At 43.5% G+C, this 25,412-nt stretch overlaps 1 protein-coding gene across 7 annotated transcripts in view; it reads right to left on the bottom strand.

Annotated features, from left to right (window-relative positions):
* Nucleotides 1-25,412, bottom strand: part of hsf1 (heat shock transcription factor 1) — a 171,630-nt gene that overhangs the window by 61,290 nt on the left and 84,928 nt on the right. For all 7 annotated transcript variants that reach the window (XM_072254274.1, XM_072254279.1, XM_072254280.1 and 4 more), the window contains exons 5-7: nucleotides 21,313-21,388; nucleotides 12,284-12,345; nucleotides 99-195 (exon numbers count right to left, since the gene is read on the bottom strand). In XM_072254274.1, coding sequence (XP_072110375.1) covers nucleotides 99-195; nucleotides 12,284-12,345; nucleotides 21,313-21,388 — 235 coding nt within the window. The remainder of the gene's footprint in view (nucleotides 1-98; nucleotides 196-12,283; nucleotides 12,346-21,312; nucleotides 21,389-25,412) is intronic.

The raw sequence follows: 25,412 nt of genomic DNA, 5'->3' as shown, positions 1-25,412 counted from the left end.
GAGTTTCATCAACCGACTGTGGACCATTATACATGCACACTCAGTATGAAATCAATTAAATATTCACGAAGATGCTCCATGTGCATTCCAGCACTTACTGTCAGTACCGTTGATTCCTGCAAGGGTTCCAATGAGAACTGGCGACTGTACTTTGGCATGGAATGCGCTGAACTACTGTCATTTAGCATTAGAGGCCTGGAAGAGAGAGAAAAACGTATACTTGGAATACTTGATATTCAAAGATTACATGGCCACACAAACATACATTATCTTTAATTTGGTTTTGAGTTGATTACTAAGGTAAAAATTAAAGATTAGCTTTGTCACACATACACCAAACCATCAATACAGTGAAATACATTCTATGTGTCAACAACCAACATAGTTCAAGGATGTGCTGAGGGCAGTCAACAAGTGTCGCCATGCTTCTGACCAGCACAACTTCTCCACAACCTCCTAACACTAACCACACATCTTTGAGGGAAGCAACTCATACGGTCATAGGGAGAACATACAAACTCCTACAACAGTGGCAGGAATTGAACCAAAATCTCACAGCTGGCACTGTAAAAAAAAATGACGCTGACCAGTACACTACTGTGACACCACACATCAAATTCAAACATCTTGACTTAACCTCAACAATAACTAAACTTAAAAATCTCTCTCTGCGTATTGGCTTTGAATATGGAAGAGGAGATGAAAAATAAAGATGAAATAGCATTGGGTTATAGTTTGAGTGGGTTGAAAATAATCCGCCCAAACCTTTGCTGACAGTCAATTAGCAAATTTGTACCTCAATTTACCTGCCAGGGAAGTGTGGAAACAGATGCAATAACATTGAATAGCATTTAGAAGGACACATGAAAAGGCAGGGAATGGAGGAACATAGAGCACATGCAGGCAGGCTAGGTCATTTTAAATTAGCATCATGGTCAGCACAGACGTTATGGGACAAAGGTTTGCTCCTGTGCCACACTGTTATATGTTTTGATTTCATTAACCCAGCTTTTCTCCAAAACCACAGGAGGTTTTGCAGATGCTGGAAATCCAGAGCAAGATACACATTTCATGACATATGTTGGTGATATTAACCCTGATTCTGAAATGTGGAAGAACTCAGCAGGCCATGCAGCATCTATAGAAATAAATAATCTGTCAGGATTGGAAAGGAAAGGGGAAAGATGACAGAATAAGGTGGTGGTGGTGGGGATGTGGGGTGTGAAAGTAATTCTAGCAGGAAGGTGGTGTTAACTCAGAGGGCCAGATAAGATATACCCCAGGTTACTATGAGAAATGAGGGAAGAGACTGCGTTACCTTTGGCAATGACCTTTGCGTCCTCACTGGAGTGTTACCAGATGATTGGAGAGTGGTAAATGTTACTCCTTTGTTCAAGAAAGAGAGTAGGGATAACAATGGGAATTATGGACCAATGGGTCTTAATTCAGTGGTGAGCACTTTATTGGAGAAGATTCTTTGAGTTAGGATTTATGGAGTCGGCTGGTGGCACAATGACATCAGCGTCGGACTCTGAAACGGAGGTTCCCGGGTTCAAACCCAGTCAGGGCCACTTCCGAGTACGCTTTCCATCCGTGTCAGGTGGAGTGTCGAGATCGCAACTCGACCTCGTAAAATAAAAAGGGAAAAATACTGTGAAATGTCTGCGTGAGGAGTGGCGCGCTACACAGTCTCTCTCTCTCTCTCTCGCTCTGTGCCTTGTAAAGGCGTGAAAAAGACATCGTTCCAGCAACATCGCACACGCACGGACGCACGCACGCAGACGCACACGCCAAAAAAAAGAGATAGGATTTATGAGTATTTGGAGAAGCATAGTCTCACTATGGATAGTCAAATGGTTTTGTGAGGGGCAATCATCCTTCACGAAACTGATTAAATTCTTCGAGGAGGTAACAGAGCACAATGATGAAAGTAGAGCAGTGCACATGGTGTATATGGACCAATGGTGTTCCAAAGGCATCTATTCTGGGTCCCCTGTTCTTTGTAAACTTTATAAATAACTTGGATTGGGAAGGGGAAAGTTGGGTCAGTAAACTTGCAGATGGCATGAAGGTTAGTGGAGTTTTGGATAGCTGGTGGGAGGGTTATTGTAGTTACAATGGGACATTGCCCGGATGCAGAGCTGGGCTGAGATGTGGTAGGAGCTCAAAACCTGAAAAGTGTGAAGTGATTCATTTTGAAAGGCCAAATTTGAAGGCAGAATACAGGATTAAAGGCAGGATTCTTGGCAGTTTGGAGGGAACAGAGGGATCTTAATATCTGTAGATCCTTCAAAGCTGCTGCACAAGTTGATAGGGCTGTTACGAAGGTGTATGGTGTGTTGCCCTTCAATGAAATTGAGTTCAAGTGCTGTTGCAGCTCCATTAAACCCTAGTTAGAACTCACTTGGAATACTGTGTTCAGTTCTGGTTGCTTCATTATAGGATGGATGTGGAAGTTTTAGAGTGTGCAGAGCAGATTTATCAGGATGCTGCCTGGATTAGAGATCAGGTCTTATGAGGACAGGTTGAGCAAGATTGGGTTTTTCTCTTTGGAGTGAAGGAGGATGACAGCTGACTTGATAGAGGTGTACAAGATAAGAAGCATTGATCAACTAGACAGCAGGGCATTTTTCCCAGGGCAGAAATGGATAATATGAGAGGGCATAATTTTAAGACGACCAGAGGAAAGTAATTGGTGGGGGGGGGGGGGGTTGTCAGCAGTTAAGTTTTTTTAAAAAAATCACAGAGAGTGATGGGTATATGAAATGTCTTGCCAGAGGCAGATACATTAGGGACATTGAAGAACTCTTAGATAGGCACATGGATGACAGAAAAATGAAGGTTAGATTGATCTTAAGAGTAGGCGACATCGGCAACATGAGGGACCGAAAGGCCTATACTGTGCTGTAATGTTCTATAACTCTTAAACCCTTCCACTATATGTACCTCTGCAAGTACTTCTTAAATGATGATTGTACCTGCTTCAACCACTTCCTAGCTACTAGGCAAAGGGATGATGGAACTGATGTATGCCACAAACTGAGGGAAATCCAACAGCCATAAATCACTTCAGCAAAACATCAGGAACAACCTGATTTAACAAAGGAGGTTAGCAGCTGCAGATGGGCAATGCATTTCTTCTGACTGGATAAATCACTGCCTAGCACGGAGTTGCCAATGCACAGGACTGAGGGCAAAACTGTAGAGGGTTGCAAACTCAGTTAACTCCACCATGGGACTAGTCTCCCCACCATCAAGGATATCCTCAATTGGTGGCATCCATCATGAAGAACCCTCACCATCTGGGCATGCCCTCTTCTCATTACCATCATCAAGGAGGTGCAGGAACCTGAAGACACACACTCACAGTTTCAGGAACAGCTTCTACCCCTCCACCAGTAGTTTTTTTTTTAAAAAAAAGTCTATGAACCCATGAACACTACCTCACAAGTTTGCTCTCTTTCTGCACCACTTATATTGTTATGTAATTTATAGTAACTTTTACATATTGCATTCTACTATTGCCGCAAAACAACAAATTTCACCGCATATGTTAGTGATCATTCTGTGGAGGCTATTGCTGTTTCAGAAACAGTGTGCATAAGTTTCTCTACTGCAATCAACAAGTTTCTATATTACCATTACCGTACACTTCAAATACACATATTGTACATGCACATCACTGAAGGATACCCGACAACTGCAACAGGGCTTGAATGGTGTTACCTCCTACAAAGTGAAACCAAGTGACACTGGGAACAAGGCTTCACGCTCAGATGAGTTCAATGCCTTTAATGCTCACTTTGACCATTAAAGCATTGAGGAACCATCACGTACTCCCACAGCTCCCGATGACCCTGTGATTTTAGTCCCAAGGCTGATGTGAGAGCATCCTTCATGAAGATGAACCCATGGAAAAAACCCAGGGAGATGGGGTATCTAGCCAAATAGTAAAGACCTGTGTTGATTAACCGGCTGGAATGTTCACCAATATCTTTAACCTCTCACTTTGGCAGTCTGAGGTACCCACATACTTCAAGCAGTCTTCAATTATACTGGTACCTATGAACATGGTAACCTGCCTCAATGGCTATCGACCAGTAGCACTTATATCCACTGTGATGAAGTGCTTTGAGAGGTTGATATGAAACATATCAACTTCTGCCTGAGAAGCGACTTGGATCCACTCCAATTTGCCTACCATCACAACAGATCAACAGCAGATGCAATTTCATTGGCTTTTCACTCAACCCTGGTACATCTGTACAGCAAAGGTGCATTCATCAGAACACTATTTATTGACTACAGCTCAGCATTCAAAACCATCACCCCCTAAAAACTGATCAATAAGCTTCAAGCAATACACACAAAATCAGACATCCCACCTCTCCTGGAAGTACCGGGAGTCTCCTGCATATTAATAGTGGCTCCCTGATACCCGTAAGTTATATACAATGTCACGGAAATCAATTTTTTTGAGAGCGAGCGAGCGCGAGAGAAAGCAAGCCAGAGCGAGCGAGAGAGAAAGCAAGCGAGAGTGAACAAGAGACAGCGTGAGAGCAAGCGAGAGAGAGAGAGAGAGAGAGAGCGAGCGCGCACGCGCCGTGGGAGAGTGTTCCAAAAAAAGGAAATATAAATCGTACATCACTCCAGACTACTCTAAAGTGTACCCCTGCCTAATAGGGGTCAAAAATAATGACAGTGTTGCTCGCTGCACTGTTTGCAACAATGACTTTTCTATTGCCCATGGTGGGTTGAGACTGTAAAAGACATGTTGAGGTGAGTTTAACAGGTGTCATTCATTCATTAGCATAGCTAACGTTATTTAAACTAGTTGGCTGGCTGCTAAGGAGCTACTCTATTGCAGACATCCCACCTATCCCGGCAGTCTCCCGCAAATTGATGGTGCTACCTCCCTGAAATGAGTTTTTGCAGGGTGGGATGTCTGCAAATTGCTGGTGAACACAGCAGGCCAGGCAGCATCTACAGGAAGAAGCACAGTCGACGTTTCGGGCCAAGACCCTTCGTCAGGACTAACTGACAGAAGAGACAGTCAGAGATTTGAAAGTGGGGGGGGGGGGGTGGAGGGGGAGATCCGAAATGATAACAGAAGACAGGAGGAGGAGGGATGGAGCTTGACAGGAGAAGCGATGGGAGGCAGAGTCAATAAAATGTGGTCGAAAAGTTGAAGGGCCGAAGAAATTATAGATGGAGAGCAGTGAGAGAGGGTTTCACTAAACTCCTGTCGAAGAGAAGATTTAAACTTCTTTAGTGTAGGCATCATTGGAAGAGGCTTCGCAGTAGTGAATTTAAAAACACAAACACGCAGGAAATCTGCAGATGCTGGAAATTCAAGTAACACACACAAAATGCTGGTGGAATGCAGCAGGCTTTGCCTCGATATCTCCTTGAGCAATTGATTCCTCAATTTCCTTACTTGCAGACCTTAGTCAGTTCTAATTGGCAACAGCAACTGCTCCACAATCTCCATCAGCACTGGAGCTCCCCAAGGCTGTGTGTTTATCCCTCTGCTCTATCCACTTTAAACCTACGACAGTTGGCTCAGCTCAGCGCCAATGCCATATTTAACTTTGCTGACGACACTACTATCATAGGCCGAATCAAAGGTGGTGAAGAGTCAGCACAAAGGAAGGAGATTGAAAATCTGGCTGAGTGGTGCCACAACGGCAATCTCTCACGCAATAGAAAATCTGCAGATGCTGGAAGTCCATGCAACACACACAAAATGCTGGAGGAACTCAGCAGGCCAGGCAGCATCTATGGAAAAAAGTACGGTCGCCACTTTGGCCTGAAACTTTGAATGTATTTTTTTCCATAGATGCCGCCTGGCCTGCTCTGTTCCTCCAGCATTTTGCGTGTGAACCTCTCACTCAATGTCATAGAAAACCTACAGCACAATACAGGCCCTTCGGCCCACAATGCCGCGCCGAACATGTACATACCTTAGAAATTACCTCAGGTTACCCATAGCCCTCTATTTTTCTAAGCTCCATGTACCTATCCAGGAGTCTCTTAAAAGACCCTATCGTATCAGCCTCCACCACCATTGACTTACCCCTGACATCTTTTCTATACCTACTTCCAAGCACCTTAAAACTGTGCCTTCTCCTGTTAGCCATTTCAGCCCTGTGAAAAAGTCTCTGACTATCCACACGATCAATGCCTCTCATTAGCTTATACAACTCTATCAGGTCACCTCTCATCCTCCGTCACTCCAAGGAGAAAAGGCCGAGCTCACTCTACCTATTCTCATAAGGCATGTTCCCCAATCCTTGTAAATCTCCTCTGCACTCCTTCTATGGTTTCCACATCCTTCCTGTAGTGAGGTGATCAGAAATGAGCACAGTACTCCAAGTAGGGTATTGATCCAAGTGGGAATACTCCAAGTTGACCAGGGAATTGATTATAGACTTCAGGTGGAGGAAACTGGAGGTCCATGAGCCAGTCCTCATTGGAGGATCAGAGATGAAGAAGGTCCTTGGTGTTATCATTTCAGAGGATCTGTCCTGACTCAAGCATGTAAGTACTATTACGGGTAAAGCCTGGCAATACCTCTACTTTCTTAGAAGATTGTGAGGATTCAAAATCAGAATCAGAATCAGATTTATTAACACCGGCATGTGACGTGAAATTTGTTAACTTGGCAGCAGCAGTTCAATGCAATACATAACACAGGAGAAAAAAGTAATAAAAATAAATAAGTAAATCAATTACATTATACATATATTGAATAGATTAAAAATCGAGCAAAAAAACAGAAATACTGTATATTTTTAAAAAAAGTGAGGTAGTGTTCAAGGGTTCAATGTCCATTTAGGAATCGGATGGCAGAGGGGAGAAGCTGTTCCTGAACCACTGAGTGTGTGCCTTCAGGCTTCTGTACCTCCTACCTGATGGTAACAGTGAGAAAAGAGTACGCCCTGGTTGCTGGAGGTCCTTAATAATGGACGTTGCCTTTCTGAGACACCGCTCCCTTAAGATAACCTGGGTACTTTGTAGACTAGTACCCAAGATAGAGCTGACTAGATTTACAATTCTCTGCAGCTTTTTTCGGTCCTGGGCAGTAGCCCCTCCCTGCCCACACCCCTCCATACCAGACAGTGATGCAGCCTGTCAGAATGCTCTCCATGGTACAACTACAGAAGTTTTTGAGTGTATTTGTTGACATGCCAAATCTCTTCAAACTGCTAATGAAGTATAGCCGTTGTCTTGCCTTCTTTATAACTGCTCGATACATTGGGATCAGATTAGATCCTCAGAGATCTTGACACCTAGGAACTTAAAGCTGCTCACTCTCTCCACTTCTGATCCTTCTTTGAGGATTGGTACGTGTTCCTTCGTCTTACCCTTCAAGTCCACAATCAACTCTTTCATCTTACTGATGTTGAGTGCGAGGTTGTTGCTGCGGCACTACTCCACTAGCTAGCATATCTCACTCCTGTACGCCCTCTTGTAATCATCTGAGATTCTACCAATAATGGTTGTATTGTCAGCAAATTTATAAATGGAATTTGATCTATGTCTAGCCACACAGTCATGTGTACATAGAAAGTAGAGCAGTGGACTAAGCACACACCTCTGAGGTACACCAGAGATGATTGTCAACGAGGAACAGAGTTATCACCAATCCGCACAGATTGTGGTCTTGCGGGTAGGAAGTCGAGGATCCAATTGCAGAGGGAAGTACAGAGGCCCAGGTTCTGCAACTTCTCAATCAGGATTGTGGGAATGATGGTGTTAAATGCTGAGCTATAGTTGATGAACAGCATCCTGACACAGGTGTTTGTGTTGTCCGGGTAGTCTAAAGCCGTCTGGAGAGCCATTGAGATTGTGTCTGCCACTGATCTATTGTGGTGATAGGCAAATTGCAATGGGTCCAGGTCCTTGCTGAGGCAGGAGCTCAGTCTAGTCATGACCAACCTCTCAAAGCATTTCATCACTGTAGATGTGAGTGCTACAGGGCGATAGTCATTAAGGCAGCTCACATTATTCTTAGAACATAAAACACAGAATAGCACAGCACAATACAGGCCCTTCGGCCCACAATGCTGTACCAACCCTTAAACCCTGCCTCCCATATAACCCCCCACCTTAAATTCCTCCATATACCTGTCCAGTAGTCTCTTAAATTTCACTAGTGTATCTGCCTCCACCGACTCAGGCAGTGCATTCCACGCACCAACCACTCTCTGAGTAAAAAACCTTCCTCTAATATCCCCCTTGAACTTCCCACCCCTTACCTTAAAGCCATGTCCTCTTGTATTGAGCAGTGGTGCCCTGGGGAAGAGGTGCTGGCTGTCCACTCTATCTAATTCCTCTTAATATCTTGTATACCTCTATCATGCCTCCTCTCATTCTCCTTCTCTCTAAAGAGTAAAGCCCTAGCTCCTTTAGCCTCTGATCATAATGCATCCTGGTAAATCTCCTCTGTACCCTTTCCAATGCTTCCACATCCTTCCTATAGTGAGGCGACCAGAACTGGACACAGTACTCCAAGTGTGGCCTAACCAGAGTTTTATAGAGCTGCATTATTACCTCACGATTCTTAAACTCTATCCCTTGACTTATGAAAGCTAACACCCCATAAGCTTTCTTAACTACCCTATCTACCTGTGAGGCAACTTTCAGGGATCTGTGGACATGTATCCCCAGATCCCTCTGCTCCTCCACACTACCAAGTATCCTGCCATTTACTTTGTACTCTGCCTTGGAGTTTGTCCTTCCAAAGTGTACCACCTCACACTTCTCTGGATTGAACTCCATCTGCCACTCCTGCATCCTATCTATGTCTCTCTGCAATCTTCGACAATCCTCTACACTATCTACAACACCACCAACCTTTGTGTCGTCTGCAAACTTGCCAACCCACCCTTCTACCCCCACATCCGGGTCGTTAATAAAAATCACGAAAAGTAAAGGTCCCAGAACCGATCCTTGTGGGACACCACTAGTCACAACCCTCCAATCCGAATGTACTCCCTCCACCACGACCCTCTGCTCTCTGCAGGCAAGCTAATTCTGAATCCACCTGGCCAAACTTCCCTGAATCCCATGGCTTCTGACTTTCTGAATAAGCCTACCGTGTGGAACCTTGTCAAATACCTTACTGAAATCCATGTAGATCACATCCACTGCACTACCCTCACCTATATGCCCGGTCACTGGTATAATTGTTGCCTTTTTGAAGCAAGTGGGAACTTCCGCCTGTAGCAGTGAGAGGTTGAAAATGTCCTTGAATACTCCCGTCAGTTGGTTGGCACAGGTTTTCGGAGCCTGACCAGGGACTCTGTTGGGACCTTCCACCTCGCGAGGGTTCACTCTCTTTGAAGACAGCCCAACATTGGCCTCTGAGACGGAGATCACAGGGTTATCAGATGCAGCAGGGATCTTTACAGCTGTAGCTGTATTCTCCCTTTCAAAAGGGCATAGAAGCCGTTGAGTCCATTTGGTAGTGAAGCACTGCTGCCACTCATTCTATTGGGTTTCGCTTTGTAGGAAGTAATATCTTGCAAACCCTGCCAGAGTTGCCGTGCATCCGATGTCGTCTCCAACCTCGATCGAAATTGTCCCTTTGCCCTTGAAATAGCCCTCTGCAAATCATACCTAGTTTTCTGGTACAGGACTAGATTGTCAGACTTGAATGTCACAGATCTAGCCTTCAGCAGATGATGTACCTCCATGGCTTTTGGCTTGGGAATGTACTGCAAGTCTTTGTAGACACACACTCATCCACACAGGTTTTAATGAAATCAGTCTAACAACTCTTCAGCATACTCATCCTGGTTCGAAGATGAATCCCTCAATGCAGTCCAGTCCACTGATTCAACGCAGTCCTTTAGGCGCTCCTGTGCTTTCCCTGTCCATACCTTCTTGGTCCTCACTACTGATACTACAGTCTTCAGTCTCTGCCTATACTCAAGGAGAAGTACAGCCAGGTATCAAACTTCCCGAAGTGAGGACGTGGAACAGCACGGTAGGCATTCTTGATGGTGGTGTAGCAATGGTCTAGTATGTTGTTTCCTCTAGCATTGCAAGTGACCTGTTGATGGTAGTTGCTTAGTGATTTTTTTCAGACTGGCCTGGTTAAAATCTCCCAAAACAATGGTGAAAGTGTTAGGGTGCGCTGTTTCATGTATGTTGCTCCCATTGCTCAGATCATCTAAAGCCTGCTTGATATTGGCCTGAGGTGGAATGTATACCGCTACCAAAATGATCACAGAGAACTCCCGTGGTAGGTAAAAAGTATGGTACTTAACTGCTCAATATTCCAGGTTTGGTGAGCAGAATTGGGACAGCACTGATATATTTGTGCACCAAGAAGAGTTGATCATGAGGAATACTCCGCCACCTCTGCTTTTGAGAGACTCTATAGATCTATCCTGACCCCATAGATTGACCCAATCTGAATTGCTGCATTCGGTATGGAAGGGGTTAACCAGGATTCCATAAAACAAGGGACACACACGGTCCTAATGTCCCTCTGATTCAGCACCCTAGCTCTGAGATCATTGATTTTAGTCACCAGATACTGCACTTTGCCAGCAAAATAGTCGGTATAGGGAGTTTGAAACCCCATTTTCTTAAATGCATTTAAGGAAACCTCTCCCTTTTTCTTCACCATTTACACCTCGGACTTCAACTACTGCACAGAGTCTTGTCATCTTCAGAAGTTTCCTGATGACTCTGCCATAGTTGGATTAATCAGCAAGGGAGATGAGGCTGAGTACAGGGCTACGGTAGGAAACTTTGTCACATGGTGTGAACAGAATTATCTGCAGCTTAATGTGAAAAAGACTAAGGAGCTGGTGGTAGGCCTGAGGAGAACTAAGGTACCGGTGACCCCTGTTTCCATCCAGTGGGGTCAGTGTGGACATGGTGGAGGATTACAAATACCTGGGGATACGAATTGACAATAAACTGGACTGGTCAAAGAACACTGAGGCTGTCTACAAGAAGGGTCAGAGCCATCTCTATTTCCTGAGGAGACTGAGGTCCTTTAGCATCTGCCGGACGATGCTGAGGATGTTCTACGAGTCTGTGGTGGCCAGTGCGATCATGTTTGCTGTTGTGTGCTGGGGCAGCAGGCTGAGGGTAGCAGACACCAACAGAATCAACAAACTCATTCGTAAGGCCAGTGATGTTGTGGGGATGGAACTGGACTCTCTGACGGTGGTGTCTGAAAAGAGGATGCTGTCCAAGTTGCATGCCATCTTGGACAATGTCTCCCATCCACCACATAACGTACTGGTTGGGCACAGGAGTACATTCAGCCAGAGACTCATTCCACCGAGATGCAACACTGAGCGTCATAGGAAGTCATTCCTGCCTGTGGCCATCAAACTTTACAACTCCTCCCTTGGAGGGTCAGACACTCTGAGCCAATAGGCTGGTCCTGGACTTATTTCCTGGCATAATTTACATATTACTATTTAATTATTTATGGTGCAACTGTAATGAAACCAATTTCCCCTGGGATCAATGAAGTATGAGTATGACTATGACTATTTGTAACCCTGTCCTGCACCCATGCTTCCTCCGTGGGCACTTCCGACCACAATCGGTGTTGTTTCCGCCAGTTTTAAGCAGCATTGTTCGCTTAAACACATTAAGCCACCTTTGTTGACTGTACTGACCTTGGAAGCAGTTGTGTTTTTTAGCTGTATCAGGGTGAAACGAGCATCTTTAATTGTATACATTGTAAGTACAGCATGTCAACTAGAATTCTGACAAACTTCAATGTGTGGTGGAGGGTATATTGACTGGTTGCATTACGGCCTGGCATGGAAACTCCAGCGACCCTGAACAGAAAGGCCTATCAAAAGTACATACAGTCCTGCCCAACAGGGGTAAAATCCTGGTCACTACTGATCACATCCATAAGGAGCACTGTTGCAGAAAGCAGCATCCATCATCAAGGACCCCCACCATCCAGGTCATGCTCTCTTCTCGCTGATGCCATCAGGAAGATGATACAGGAGCCTCAGGATTCACTACCAGGTTCAGACTCTTGAACCAGAAGGGATAACCTCACTCACCCCAGCTCTGAGCTGTTCCCACAACCCATTATCTCACTTTCAAGAACTCTTCATCTCATGTTCTCGACATTTATTGCTTATTTATTCTTACTTATTTTTCTTCTTTTTGTGTTTCTACAAAAGACATTAATTTTATTCTTGTCATGAAATGCTACCAATAATATTATTGGTTTATTATTGTTGCATGTATTGAGGAACAGTGAAAAACTGTTTGAGCTCAGACTCACATTTTCCTCTTCACGCCAATGACTCTGTTGGATTGCACAAGTGAAATCAGAAACTGAATTAGCTGCAAAAGAAGAAAAAAAAGAAATAAAAAAAGTTACAATTCTGTGTAAAAGTAAGAACCAATCCAAATCATTGTCATTCTGCGCCATCAAACGGATCCCTTCTTAGTCCCAGACTGAAAGAATCCTGTTCCTTACATGGACCCATCTTCACCTATAAATCCAATCGCACATTTTCCTTCAGGTCATGGCTCTCCACACACAGTTGTTTGGTGAACTCGGTGCAAACGTGAAGTTGGACCGATTTATGACTACGGAGCACCCACCTCCCCTGGGAAAATAAAATCATTTAGTGCTATTCCATACCCATTTGATCATAATTTATTTCCTTAGAGATACAGAACGGAACAAGCTCCACTGGCTTTTCAAGTTCCGCCACCAACAACTCACCGATTTCACATTAGCTCAATCACGGGGCAATTTACAATGACCAATTAACCTACTAATGGGTAGGTCTTCGGATTGTGGGAGGAAACTGGAGTACATGGAGGGAACCAATACATTCCATGGGAGGACGTACAAACTTCTTACAGAGGATGCCAGGATTCAACTCCGAAGTCCAATGCCCCAAGCTGTAATAGAATCTCGCTAATTGCTATGCTACCATAAGTCATCAGCACTTTGCAACTAACCCACTTACAACCAGCTTACCATGTTGAGCAACGAATAATCAATGCAAAAGCTGTACAGCAATAAGGGCATGACAACTACTGCTGTAATCTGGCCTACCATGGCACATCCACCCATCACAGCCACTCTGTCCCATCAAACAGACCCCTTTTCTCAGTCCCAGACACCCCACTGCCTACACAATACCTCACAGGGTGGGATACCTCCAAGCTAACCTTTCTTGAAAGGTAAAATCCCCCAAATAGTTGTCTTCTCCCAAACATCATGCCATGCAAATTAGCAAGTCCATTAAACTGACTGCATCATTCTCTGTGGGTCCAACCCTCCTGCCATCGCAACCCACGCACCACCCCAACCCAAAGATTTAAAGATAGGAGTGGAAGGTGAACCTGCGCCACACACCCTCAGCTCAGCTGAAGTCACAGGACAGCCGCCTTGATAATGGAGAGTCCGCTGGGAAGTGCCATTAGCAACATGGTCTAAAAATTAGAAATTTCACACATTAATCAAAAAGATGTTAGATGATCAGCTAATGCTTTTATTCATTTTTGGGATCTGGGAGTCACTGTCATGGCCGGCATTTACTGCCCGGTCCCTCAATTCCCCTTCAAGGTGTTGGTGGTGAGCCACCTCCCCTGAACCGTATCACATGAATTATCATGAATTTCGGTAAGGAGACCCAGTAACCATGAAGGAACAATAAGGTATTTCCAAGTTAGAGTGGTATGCAACTTTGAGGGGACCTGCAGGTCACTTGCCCGCTGTTTTGTAAACATCTAGTTGCTTTCAGTGGAGTTGAGGAAGACTGGGCAAATCATTCTGTAAATGCAAGTAATGCTGGAAGTCAATGTTAAGGATTGAGATTGCCAATTAAACAGGCTGCTTTATCCTGTGCAGTGCCAGGCTTCAGTGCTCCTGGTGTGGCACTCTGAGGAAAATGAAGAAAAAGGGTGCAGAAGGTTCATTTGTTTATAGTATTGAAAACCATGCAATTCAAACAAATGGCTGACTATTAAACTGATCACCTTTTCCGATATCACAGTAAGAAAACTTAATCCCAATGTTAACAGTGCTAATGAAATTACCCAGCAGATCTTCCAGAACAAGGTACTGGTCCCATGACTTCAGGCAGCTTGATCAATACATCGTCGTTGTTGTGAATGTAAGCAATTTGGTCTTAAATATGAAACTACCAACCTATTATCCGTTTGATGGAGTACACACCATATTCAAAACCGAAACCACCATCATGCAATTTTCCATAAACACACCAACCTCCGCTAGGTTATCTTCCTGGTAAATATTGCAACCCCAAGAGGAAATAACTTACCTCTCAGAGCCAACTGATCTAATATTCCACGTTGCAACACATTAAGCTGGCTAATTGGAGAGATAACCCCCATCTACCTAATACTGACTGGCTCTCCTGAACAAGATATTGCCAAACAGCTACTGTCATGAAAAGAAGTGTACCTTATTGTAATGGACCTCCATCTTACTTACCTGGCATCCACAGCCCCAAATATCAATAAGAAAGCCAGTTTCAGACTTTACAGTAATTGCCTACTTCTGCAAAGTGCTAAGAAAAGGCTCTCCTACCAGACTTTCATCAGAATCTTCACCCAAACACTGAACAGTTCTTCTGCACATTGTTTGTCTGTCTGTCTTGATGCATGCATTTTTTAAATTTAGAACGACAGCACAGAATAGGCCCTTCCAGCCCCTTGAACAACGCTGCCCAATAACCTCCGATAACCCCTGATTAACTCTAACCTAATCATGGGAAATTTACTATCATCAATTAACCTACCCGGTATGCCTTTAGACTGTGGGAGGAAACTGGAGAACATGGGGAAAACCAACGCATTCCATGGGGAGGATGCACAAACTCCTTACTGAGGGTGCTGGATATAAACTCCAAATTCTGACACCTTGTGCTGTAATGGCATCACGATAACTGCTACGTTGCCACAGAGTAGATGCATTGATTCTATTGTGTTTCTTTGTATTTACTATGACTATCCCCCAGAAAATGAATTTCAGTGTTGTCTATGGTGATATATATGTACTTTGATAATAAATTTACTTTGAACATTGACCTTACATTTTTAGTAGCTCATTAAGATTAACGACTCAGAATCAGAATTATTATCATTGGCATGTGACGTGAAATTTGTTAACTTGGCAGCAGCAGTTCAATGCAATACATAATCTAGTAGAGAAAAAAATAATAATAAATAATTAAATCAATTACCTCTATTGAATAGATTTTAAAAAATGTGCAAAAACAGAAATAATGTATATTAAAAAAAAGTGAGGTAGTGTCCAAAGCTTCAATGTCCATTTAGGAATCAGATGGCAGAGGGGAAGAAGTTGTTCCTGAATCACTGAGTGTGTGCCTTCAGGCTTTTGTACCTCCTACCTGATGGTAAAAGTGAGAAAAGGGCATGCCCTGGGTGCTGGAGGTCCTTAATAATGGACGCTGCCTTTCTGAGACACCGTACCCTGAAGATGTCCTGGGTATTTTGTAGGCTAGTACCCAAGATGGAGCTGACAAGATTTACAACCTTCTGCAGCTTTTTTTGATCCTGTGCAGTAGCCCCTCCGTACCAGACAATGATGCAGCCTGTCAGAATGCTCTCCATGGTACATCTATAGAAGTTTTTGAGTGTATTTGTGAACATGCCAAATCTCTTCAGACTCCTAATAAGGTCTAGCCGCTGTCTTGCCTTCTTTATAACTACATCGATATGTTGGGATCAGGTTAGATCCTCAGAGATCTTGACACCCAGGAACTTGAAGCCGCTCACTCTCTCCACTCCTGATCCCTCTATAAGGATTGGTATGTGTTTCTTTGTCTTGCCCTTCCTGAAGTTCACAATCAGCTCTTTCATCTTACTGACATTGAGTGCCAGGTTGTTGCTGTGGCACCACTCCACTAGTTGGCATATCTCACTCCTGTACACCCTCTTGTCACCACTTGAGATTCTACCAACAATATTTGTATCATCAGCAAATTTATAGATGGTATTTGAGCTATACCTAGCCACAGTCATGTGTATATAGAGGGTAGAGCAGTGGGCTAAGCACACACCCCTGAGGTGCGCCAGTGTTGATCGTCCGCGAGAAGGATATGTTATCACCAATCCGCACAGATTGTGGTCTTCCAGTTAGGAAGTCGAGGATCCAATTACAGAGGGAGGTACAAAGGCCCGGGTTCTGCAACTTCTCAATCAGGATTGTGGGAATTATGGTATTAAATGCTGAGCTATAGTCGATGAACAGTATCCTGACGTTGGTGTTTGTGTTGTCCAGGTGGTCTAAAACTGTGTGGAGAGCCATTGAGATTGTGTCTGCTGTTGACCTATTGTGGCAATAGGCAGATTGCAATGGGTCCAGGTTCTTGCTAAGGCAGGAGTTCAGTCTAGTCGTGACCAACATCTCAAAGCATTTCATCACTGTCGATGTGAGTGCTACCGGGCGATAGTCATTAAGGCAGCTCACATTATTCTTCTTAGGCACTGGTATAATTGTTGTCTTTTTGAAGCAAGTGGGTACGTCCGCCCATAGCAGTGAGAGGTTGAAAATGTCCTTGAATACTCCCGCCAGTTGGTTGGCACAGGTTTTCGAGCCTTTTCAGGTACTCCATCAGGACCTTCTGCCTTGCGAGAGTTCACTCTCTTTAAAGACAGCCTAACATCAGTCTCTGAGATGGAGATCACAGGGTCATCAGGTGAAGCAGGGACTCAATGAGTTTGCTGAAAGGAAATGGCCATTATCAATTCCAAACCCCACCAATGTCCCACTATTTTATTTTTCCCAATTACAAAAGGTAATTTTAATGAAGACTCCCATTCCATATTAACATGCCAAGGATACTACTATCACATTAAGACAATGAACAAGTAGGAGTTCCATTATCAGTTAAATCCAAATCCCAGATCATTGGATGCAATTAAACATGATACATAAACAGATGCACCATGAAGAGCATTCTCACTGGCTACATCAACGTCTGAAACTGCAAAGGATTGAAATAAGCTACAGGAAGTTGTAAAGTCCGCTAGCTCCATCATGGGCACTAGGCTCGCCAGCATCCAAGTACGTCCACAGTAAAAGAATCTCAGGATTGTACGCGGTGATACGTATGTACTCTGATAATAAGCCTTACTTTGAACATCTCAAAGGGGCAATGTCTCAGAAAGATGGCATCCATCATCTCTAAGGATGTGCCCTCTTCTCACTGCTACCACCAGGGAGGAGATACAGGAGTCTGAACACACACACTCAGTAATTCAGGCAACACACATAAAAGTTGTTGGTGAACGCAGCAGGCCAGGCAGCATCTCTAGTAAGAGGTGCAGTCAACGTTTCAGGCCGAGACCCTTCGTCAGGACATCTGCAGAATTCCTGTTGTCTCAGTAATTCAGGAACAGCTTCTTTCTCCTGCCATCAGATTTCTGAATGGACATTGAACCCATGAACACTATCTCACTGTCTCCCGATGAAAGGCCTCTGCCCGACACATTGACTGTACTCTTTTCCATAGATGCTGCCTGGCCTGCTGAGTTCTTCCAGCATTTTGTGTATGTTGCTTGGATTTCCAGAATCTGCAGATTTGAAGGTGTGGATTTCCAAAATCTGCAGATTTGAAGGTGAGGGGCAAATTTTTGAAATATATAAATACACAGAGTGGTGAGTGCCTGGAAACGGCTACCTGGGGTGGTGGTGGTAGGATATGGACATTGTATGGGCGGATGGGATTAACTTAGTTAGCCATTTGTTAACTAATTTAATTGGTTTGGCACAAAATTGGGTCGAAGGGCCTGTTCCTGTGCTGTGTTATATCTACATGGTATGTTCTGTTAAGAACTGTTCCTCAAGCTTAAGATGGGCATCATTATAATAATGCATGAGGTTAAAACAGATCGACAAGAATGGGATGGCCAATTACAGGCTCAATGCTATGGACTGAACAGAATGCTCTGCATCTGTCTTTAGTATTTTTAATGTAGAGGAGACTGCATTGTCTAGCAGATCAGAAATGCAAGTGAAGCTCTAGGGTGGAAACTTGTTGGATTTGGTGGAAATTGCCAAGGCAAGCCAATGAATGTGGAGGCTGGTCCAGTGACAGACCTGGATCAGGGGAATTCTATCCTTGCTCTGTCCAGGAAAGAGTGAAAGCAGATGTGGGAAATAAATGTGTGCAGCATGGTAGCGTTTAGTATAACACTTTACAGCACTAGCTGCAAGAAAAATTGGGGTTTGATTTCCGTTGCTGTCTGTAAGGAGTTTGTACAAACCCCATTTCCAGAAAAGTTGGGATATTTTCCAAAATGCAATAAAAACAAAAATCTGTGATATGTTAATTCACGTGAACCTTTATTTAACTGACAAAAGTACAAAGAAAAGATTTTCAATAGTTTTACTGACCAACTTAATTGTATTTTCTAAGCATACACAAATTTAAAATTTGATGGCTGCAACACACTCAACAAAAGTTGGGACAGAGACATGTTTACCATTGTGTTACATCACCTCTCCTTTTAATAACACTTTTTAATTGTTTTGGAACTGAGGATGCTAATTGTAGTAGATTTGCAATTGGAAATTTTGTCCATTCTTGCTTGATATAAGACTTCAGTTGCTCAACAGTCCGTGGTCTCCGTTGTCTGATTCTCCTCTTCATGATGCGCCATACATTTTCAACAGGAGATAGATCTGGACTGGCAGCAGGCCAGTCAAGCACACGCACTCTGTGTCTACAAAGCCACGCTGTTGTAGCCTGTGCAGAATGTGGTCTGGCATTGTCCTGCTGAAATAAGCATGGATGTCCCGGGAAGAGACGTCGCCTTGATGGCAACATATGTCTCTCTAAAATCCTAATATACACCTCAGAGTCAATGGTACCTTCACATACATGCAACTCACCCATGCCGTGGGCACTGATGCACCCCCATACCATCACAGATGCTGGCTTTTGCACCTTTTGCTGATAACAATCTGGATGGTTGTTTTCATCTTTGGCACGGAGAACTCAACGCCCATTTTTTCCGAAAACTAGCTGAAATGTGGACTCATCGGACCACAGCACACGGATCCACAGTCTTTCGGTCCATTTGAGATGAGCTCGGGCCCAGAGAACTCGCCGGCGTTTCTGCATATAGTTGATGTACGGCTTCCTCCTTGCGTAATACAGTTTCAAGTTGCATTTCTGGATGCAGCGACGGACTGTGTTGAGTGACAATGGTTTTCCGAAGTACTCCCGAGCCCAGGTGGCTATAATTGTCACAGTAGCATGACGGTTTCTTAGGCAGTGCCGCCTGAGAGCTCGAAGATCACGCGCATTCAACAATGGTTTCCAACCTTGCCCTTTACGCACTGAGATGTCTCTGAATTCTCTGAATCTTTTCACAATATTATGTACTGTAGATGTTGAAAGACCTAAATTCTCTGCAAACTTGCATTGAGAAATGTTCCTTTTGAACTGACTAACAATTCTCTCACGAATTTTGGCACAAAGGAGTGAGCCATGACCCATCCTTGCTTGCAAAGACTAAGCCTTTGATAGACGCTACTTTTATACCCAGTCATGATACCTCACCTGCTACCAATTAGCCTGCTTAATGCAGAGTCTTCCAAACCGGTGTTACTTGAATATTCTGTGCACTTTTCAATCTTATTTTAACACTGTCCCAACTTTTGTTGAGTGTGTTGCAGCCATCAAATCTAAATTTGCGTATATTTACAAAATACAATTAAGTTGGTCAGTAAAACTATTGAAAATCTTCTTTTTGTACTTGTGTCAGTTAAATAAAGGTTCACGTGAATTAACATATCACAGATTTTTGTTTTTATTGCATTTTGGAAAATATCCCAACTTTTCTGGAAATGGGGTTTGTACATTCTCCCCTTGACCATGTGTGTTTCCTACTACTTTCAAAAGACTTACGGGTTAGGGGTTAGGACTAGTAAGCTGTGGGTATGCTATGTTGGTGTCGGAAGTCTGGTGATTCTTTCTAGTTGCTCCCAGTACATCCTCTGGATATGTTGGTCATTGACTCAAAACAATGCATTTCACTGTATGTTTTGATGTACATATAACAAACAAAGGCAATCTTAAGCCTTTAAAAAGATAAATTAAACGTGGTTAAGCAACAAGTCATCTGTGATGGATGGGTAGACATCCCATGAGACATTTCGTACAAAAGTCTTGTAAACAGAGGAAATACAGCCTGGGAGGAGGAACAGACCCCCATCTTGTCTACAGTATGGAATCTATTCCACTCTTTCAGTTCCTCCATCGTCTTTGAACCAACCATGTCCTTCTACACTGGTGCCTGAGATCTCTTCCTTCAGCAAGTCCAGATGGTCCTCATCCATTTACCCTTACATTTACAAAATCATTCTCGTGAATCTCCTTTGGACCCTTACAAGGGGAGCTGAGTACAGGAGCAAAGAGGTCCTTCTGCAGCTCTACAGAATCCTGGTGAGACCCCACCTGGAGTACTATGTGCAGTTTTGGTCTCCAAATTTGAGAAAGGACATTCTTGCTATGGAGGGAGTGCAGCGCAGATTCACTGGGTTAATTCCAGGGGACGGCGGGAATGTCAGATGTTGAAAGATTGGAGCGACTGGGGTTGTATACACTGGAATTTAGAAGGATGAGAGGGGATCTGATTGAAACATATATGATTACTAAGGGATTGGACATGCTAGAGGCATGTTCCCGATGTTGGGGGAGTCCAGAACCAGAGGCCACAGTTTAACAATAAGGGGTAGACCATTTAGAACGGAGCTGAGGAAAAACCTTTTCACACAGAGGGTTGTGGATCTGTGGAATGCTCTGCCTCAGAAGGCAGTAGAGGCTAATTCTCTGGATTCTTTCAAGAAAGAGTTAGACAGAGCTCTTAAAGATAGCGGAGTCAAAGTATATGGGGAGAAGGCAGGAACAGGGTACTGATTGTGGATGATCAGCCATGATCACAGTGAATGGCGGTGCTGGCTCGAAGGGCTGAATGGCCTACTCCTGCACCTATTGTCTATTGTCTTACCAACGCCAGCACATCATTTCTTTGATAACAGGCCCAAAATTCCTCACAATACTCCAAGTGCAGTCTGACCAATGCAGGTCATACGTTAAACCCTCAGTATTACATTGCTGCTTTTATATAGGTCACAGCTTAACTAACCAAGATAACCTTTTACATTAGTCTTTGTAAAATAAACTAAATTCCATTCAGTGCTTTTGCCGAGGGAAGCTCTCATGCATTCTTCTTAGCTGCCCTAGCATCATCTCCAATCATTTATTTTGCATGCCCTTCTCCCCAAAGCCTCACCTTATTCACGACTTTCTGCTGCTGTGCGTGTTTCTGCCGAAGACTGGCCACTTCACGCCACAATGCTTCGTTTTCACTGAAAATGCCGAGAAAGATTAACGTTAGCAATGCTAGAAGGTCACCACAAAACAGGTGACACAAGATCAAAATGAGGGCTTATAATTGTATTTGCTATCCAATGGCAGGATAACACTCCAAATGGTACTAAGATGCACCTGAGCCAGGCACTTAATTTAATTATAACCACAGCAATACCAACTTAATATTGTGGGAGAGAAAAAACAGTTGACATTTTAGGTTGAGATCCTTCATCTGGACTGGACTGACATTTCTAAGTCTCGACCCTTTTGAATTCTAATATTGTAATCCGAGATTCTTTCAGAAGTCAAAGAGGAGACACAAAACTTGGTACTTCACGATCGCTTTATTAAGCATTGATAGAACAAAGAATTCAAAAATAGACAGTGATAGAGGTCTACTAATTGAAGAGCAAGATGGAAGCAAAAAGAAAAAAGATGGCACAGCTACATGGTCAGCTATTTTGTTTGGCACAGATAAGAAAAACTCAATTCAAATTTGTAGACAAGAGTGAGCCAGAAAACCCTTATTCAAATAAGGCAGCACCAGAGAAGCTTCCCGAGCTAGGGGACACACTGAACTATTGAACATACATACTGTGACCACTAGCACACATACTAAGCAGTTACAGTTGGCCCACCTTATCCGCGGGGGATTGGTTCCGGGACCTCCCGCGGATACCAAGAAACGCAGATGCTCAAGTCCCTTATTTAACCTGTCTCAGTGTGGTGGACTTTAGGACCCGGTGGAGCTCCGGACCTTATTTAACCTCGCTCAGTGCGGTGGACTTCAGGACCTGGCGGAGCTCCAGACCTTATTTAACGTCTCTCAGTGCGGTGGACTTTAGGACCCAGCGGAGCTCTGGACCTTACTTAACTTGCCTCAGTGCAGTGGACTTTAGGACCTGGCATGGCTCAGGACCCATCGCTTGCAGCTGCTGCTGAATCCGCAGTGTTTCTGTTCCGTTGACGGAAAATGATCACAATTGAAAATAAAGTGGAAATAACGAAGCAATCGGAAAGAGGTGAAATGCCATCGGTCATTGGAAAAGCGTTAGGCTACAGTTGGTAAACGACAGTCGGTCAACGATTGGAACAATTTTAAAGGATAAAGTGAGAATAATGGAGCATGCGAAAGGCCATGCCCCGATGAAAGCTACAATTATTACTAAGCAACACAGTGGTTTAATTATTGAAATACATACGTTTCTTGAGTGTTTTATTTGCATAGAAAGGTAAAATATATACTATATACTAAGACAAACGTTTGACTAACTGACGCTAAATAATACCGGATGTACCTGTTCCAACTTACGTACAAATCCAGTGTAAAGACTGCCTGTACTTTAAATCATCTCTAGATTACTTATAATACCTAATACCATGTAAATGCTATGTAAATAGTTCTTATACTATATTGTTTAGGGAATAACAACAAGAAAGAAGTCTGTACATGCTCAAACAACAAGTGCTGGAGAGAGAACTTCCGGGTTTTCCCGATTCGTGGTTGGTTGAATCTGCGCATGCGGAACCCGCGGATAAGGAGGGCCGGCTGTACTTGCAAATAAAAACTTAATATACAAGTTAAGCTGTAAAGAAAATAACAATTAAACAGTTGGCTCTAGCAACCCAAAATACTCTCTGTTCAATTCCCTCCACTGATGTTGCCTGACCTACTGAGTTCTCCAGCATTGTCTGCGTTGCCCCACATTCCAGCATCTGCAGCCTCACGTGTCGCAGTTTAATTTGGTCTTTGTAGCTTCCTTAGCTTTGGAACACAGCTTAAACCATGAATAGGACTGTAAGTATTTTGAACAAAATGAGAGTTTAACCCAACCAAATGTGAAGTGTTGCACTTTGGGAGATGAAATGTAAAGAGACAGTACACATTTAGTGGCAAGACTCTTAAGGTTCCCGAGCAAAAAGATCTTAAGATTCAAGTTCACAGCCTCTTAAAAGTGGCTACACATTTTGATAGGGTGGTAAAGAAGTCACATAGTGGCCAAAGTACTACATCTCCCATTCACCTCTTCCCCCACCTCCATTCAGGGCTCCAGTCTTTTCAGGTGTGGCCTGCGAATCTACTGGGGTTGTCTATCGTATATGGTGTTCCCGATGCAGCCTCCTCTACATTGGTGAGACCTGTTGTAAACTGGGGCACCACTTTGTTGAGCACCTTCACTCCATCTGCCAAAAGCAGAACTTCCCAGTGGCCAAACATTTTAATTCTGATTCCTATTCCCTTTCGGACATGTTGCTCTTATGCCACAATGAGACCACTCTCAGGGTGGAAGAGCAATACCTTATATTCCAAACACAAATAAGACAAAATCTGCAAATCTTTTCCAGCATTTTGAGTGTTACCTTATATTCCATCTGGTAGCCTCCAACCTGATGGTATGAACATCGATTTCTCCTTCTGGTTAAAAAAAAAATCCCCTCCCCTGCTTCTTCTTTTATTCCCCACTCTGGTCTTAGTTCTTCTCACCTGCCTATCACCTCCCCCAGCACAAATCCTCCTTCCCTTTCTCTTATGGACCACTCTCCTCTCCTATTAGATTCCTTCCACTCCCACCTTTTACCTTTCCAATCCACCCGGCTTCACCCATCACCTTCCAGCTAGTCTGGTGCTCCCCCCTTCCTTTTCAGTCCTGAAGAAGAATTGCAGCCCAAAACGTAGACTGTTTGTTAATTTCCATAGATGTTGCCTGACCTGTTGAGTTACACCAGCATTTTGTGTGTTTGATTTGAAATTCCATCACCTGCAGAATTTCTTCTGTTTATTATGTAGCATTCTTGCCTTTATTAGTCAGGAAACAGAGTTCAAGAGTTGGGAAGTTATGCTTCTAGATCAGCCTCCCCTGTGGGTTTTAGACAAACCCCTTGTTAATGTTCATCAACGTTCTAAATAACCTTTTTGAAAAACCCTAAGATTGGTTAAAAATGACTTAACACGCACAAAGCCACATTGACTATTGCTAATTTGTCTACCCAAATACTTATACGCTCAGTGGCCCCTTTCTTAGGTACCCCTGCTCGTTAATACAAACATGTAATCAGGCAGCAACTCAATGCATAAAAGCATGCAGACATGGTCCAGAGGTTCAGTTGTTTAGACCAAACATCAAAGTGGGGACAAAATGTGATCTAAGTGACTTTGACATTGGAAAGACTGTTGGTGCCAGACAGGGTAACTTGAGTATCTCAGAAACTGCTGATCTCCTGAGCATTTCACATACAATAAAAAAAACACCCAGTGAGTGGTAATTTTATGGACAAAAATCCCTTGTTAATGAGAGAAGTTAGAGAATGGACAGAAGGTGACAGCAACTCAAATAATGGTGGTGTGCAGAAGAGCATCTCGGAACACACAAGACATCAAACCTTGAAATGGATGGGCTACAGCAGCAGAAGACCACAAACATATGTGCAGTGGTCACTCTATTAGGTACAGAATGTACTTAACAAAATGGCCACTGAGTGTATATCCTGTCCTTCAAAATACCTTCCAATAATTTACCCACATCAGGCTCACTTGCCTGTAATTTCCTGGTTTATTCTTACGAACCATCCATTAATAACGAATAGGTATCCTCCAGTCCACCACACCTTACCTGTGGCTAAGATTATTTGAGATAGCTCTAACAAGTCCTCTGCAATTTCTGCACTAGCCTCCCACAAAGCCAGTTCACACCTTGTCAGCACCCTGATTAACCTCAAGACAGCAATCACCATCTCTTCTGTAATCTGAATATTGCCCTTGACCTCACCGTCTTTTTATTGCCTGTTTTAAAGTCAGTTTTATTCCTATGAGCATATACGAATTTAAAAATTCATTAAAGATCTCCTCTTCCTCTTTCGACTCCGTGCATAGATGACCGTACCAATCTTCAAATGGACCAATTTTGTCCATGCTATCCTTTTGCTCTTAATACAACTACAGAAGCTCGTGGGATTCTCTTTCATTTTGTTTGCCAGAGCAATCTCATGTCCTCTTTTAGCTCTCCAGATTTTTCCCTAGTA

Source organism: Mobula birostris, chromosome 3 (genome assembly GCF_030028105.1).
Source record: "Mobula birostris isolate sMobBir1 chromosome 3, sMobBir1.hap1, whole genome shotgun sequence".
NCBI classification, from domain to species: domain Eukaryota; kingdom Metazoa; phylum Chordata; class Chondrichthyes; order Myliobatiformes; family Myliobatidae; genus Mobula; species Mobula birostris.
The sequence above is the reverse complement of the archived record's forward strand: the minus strand, read 5'-3'. Positions and strand labels throughout refer to the sequence as shown.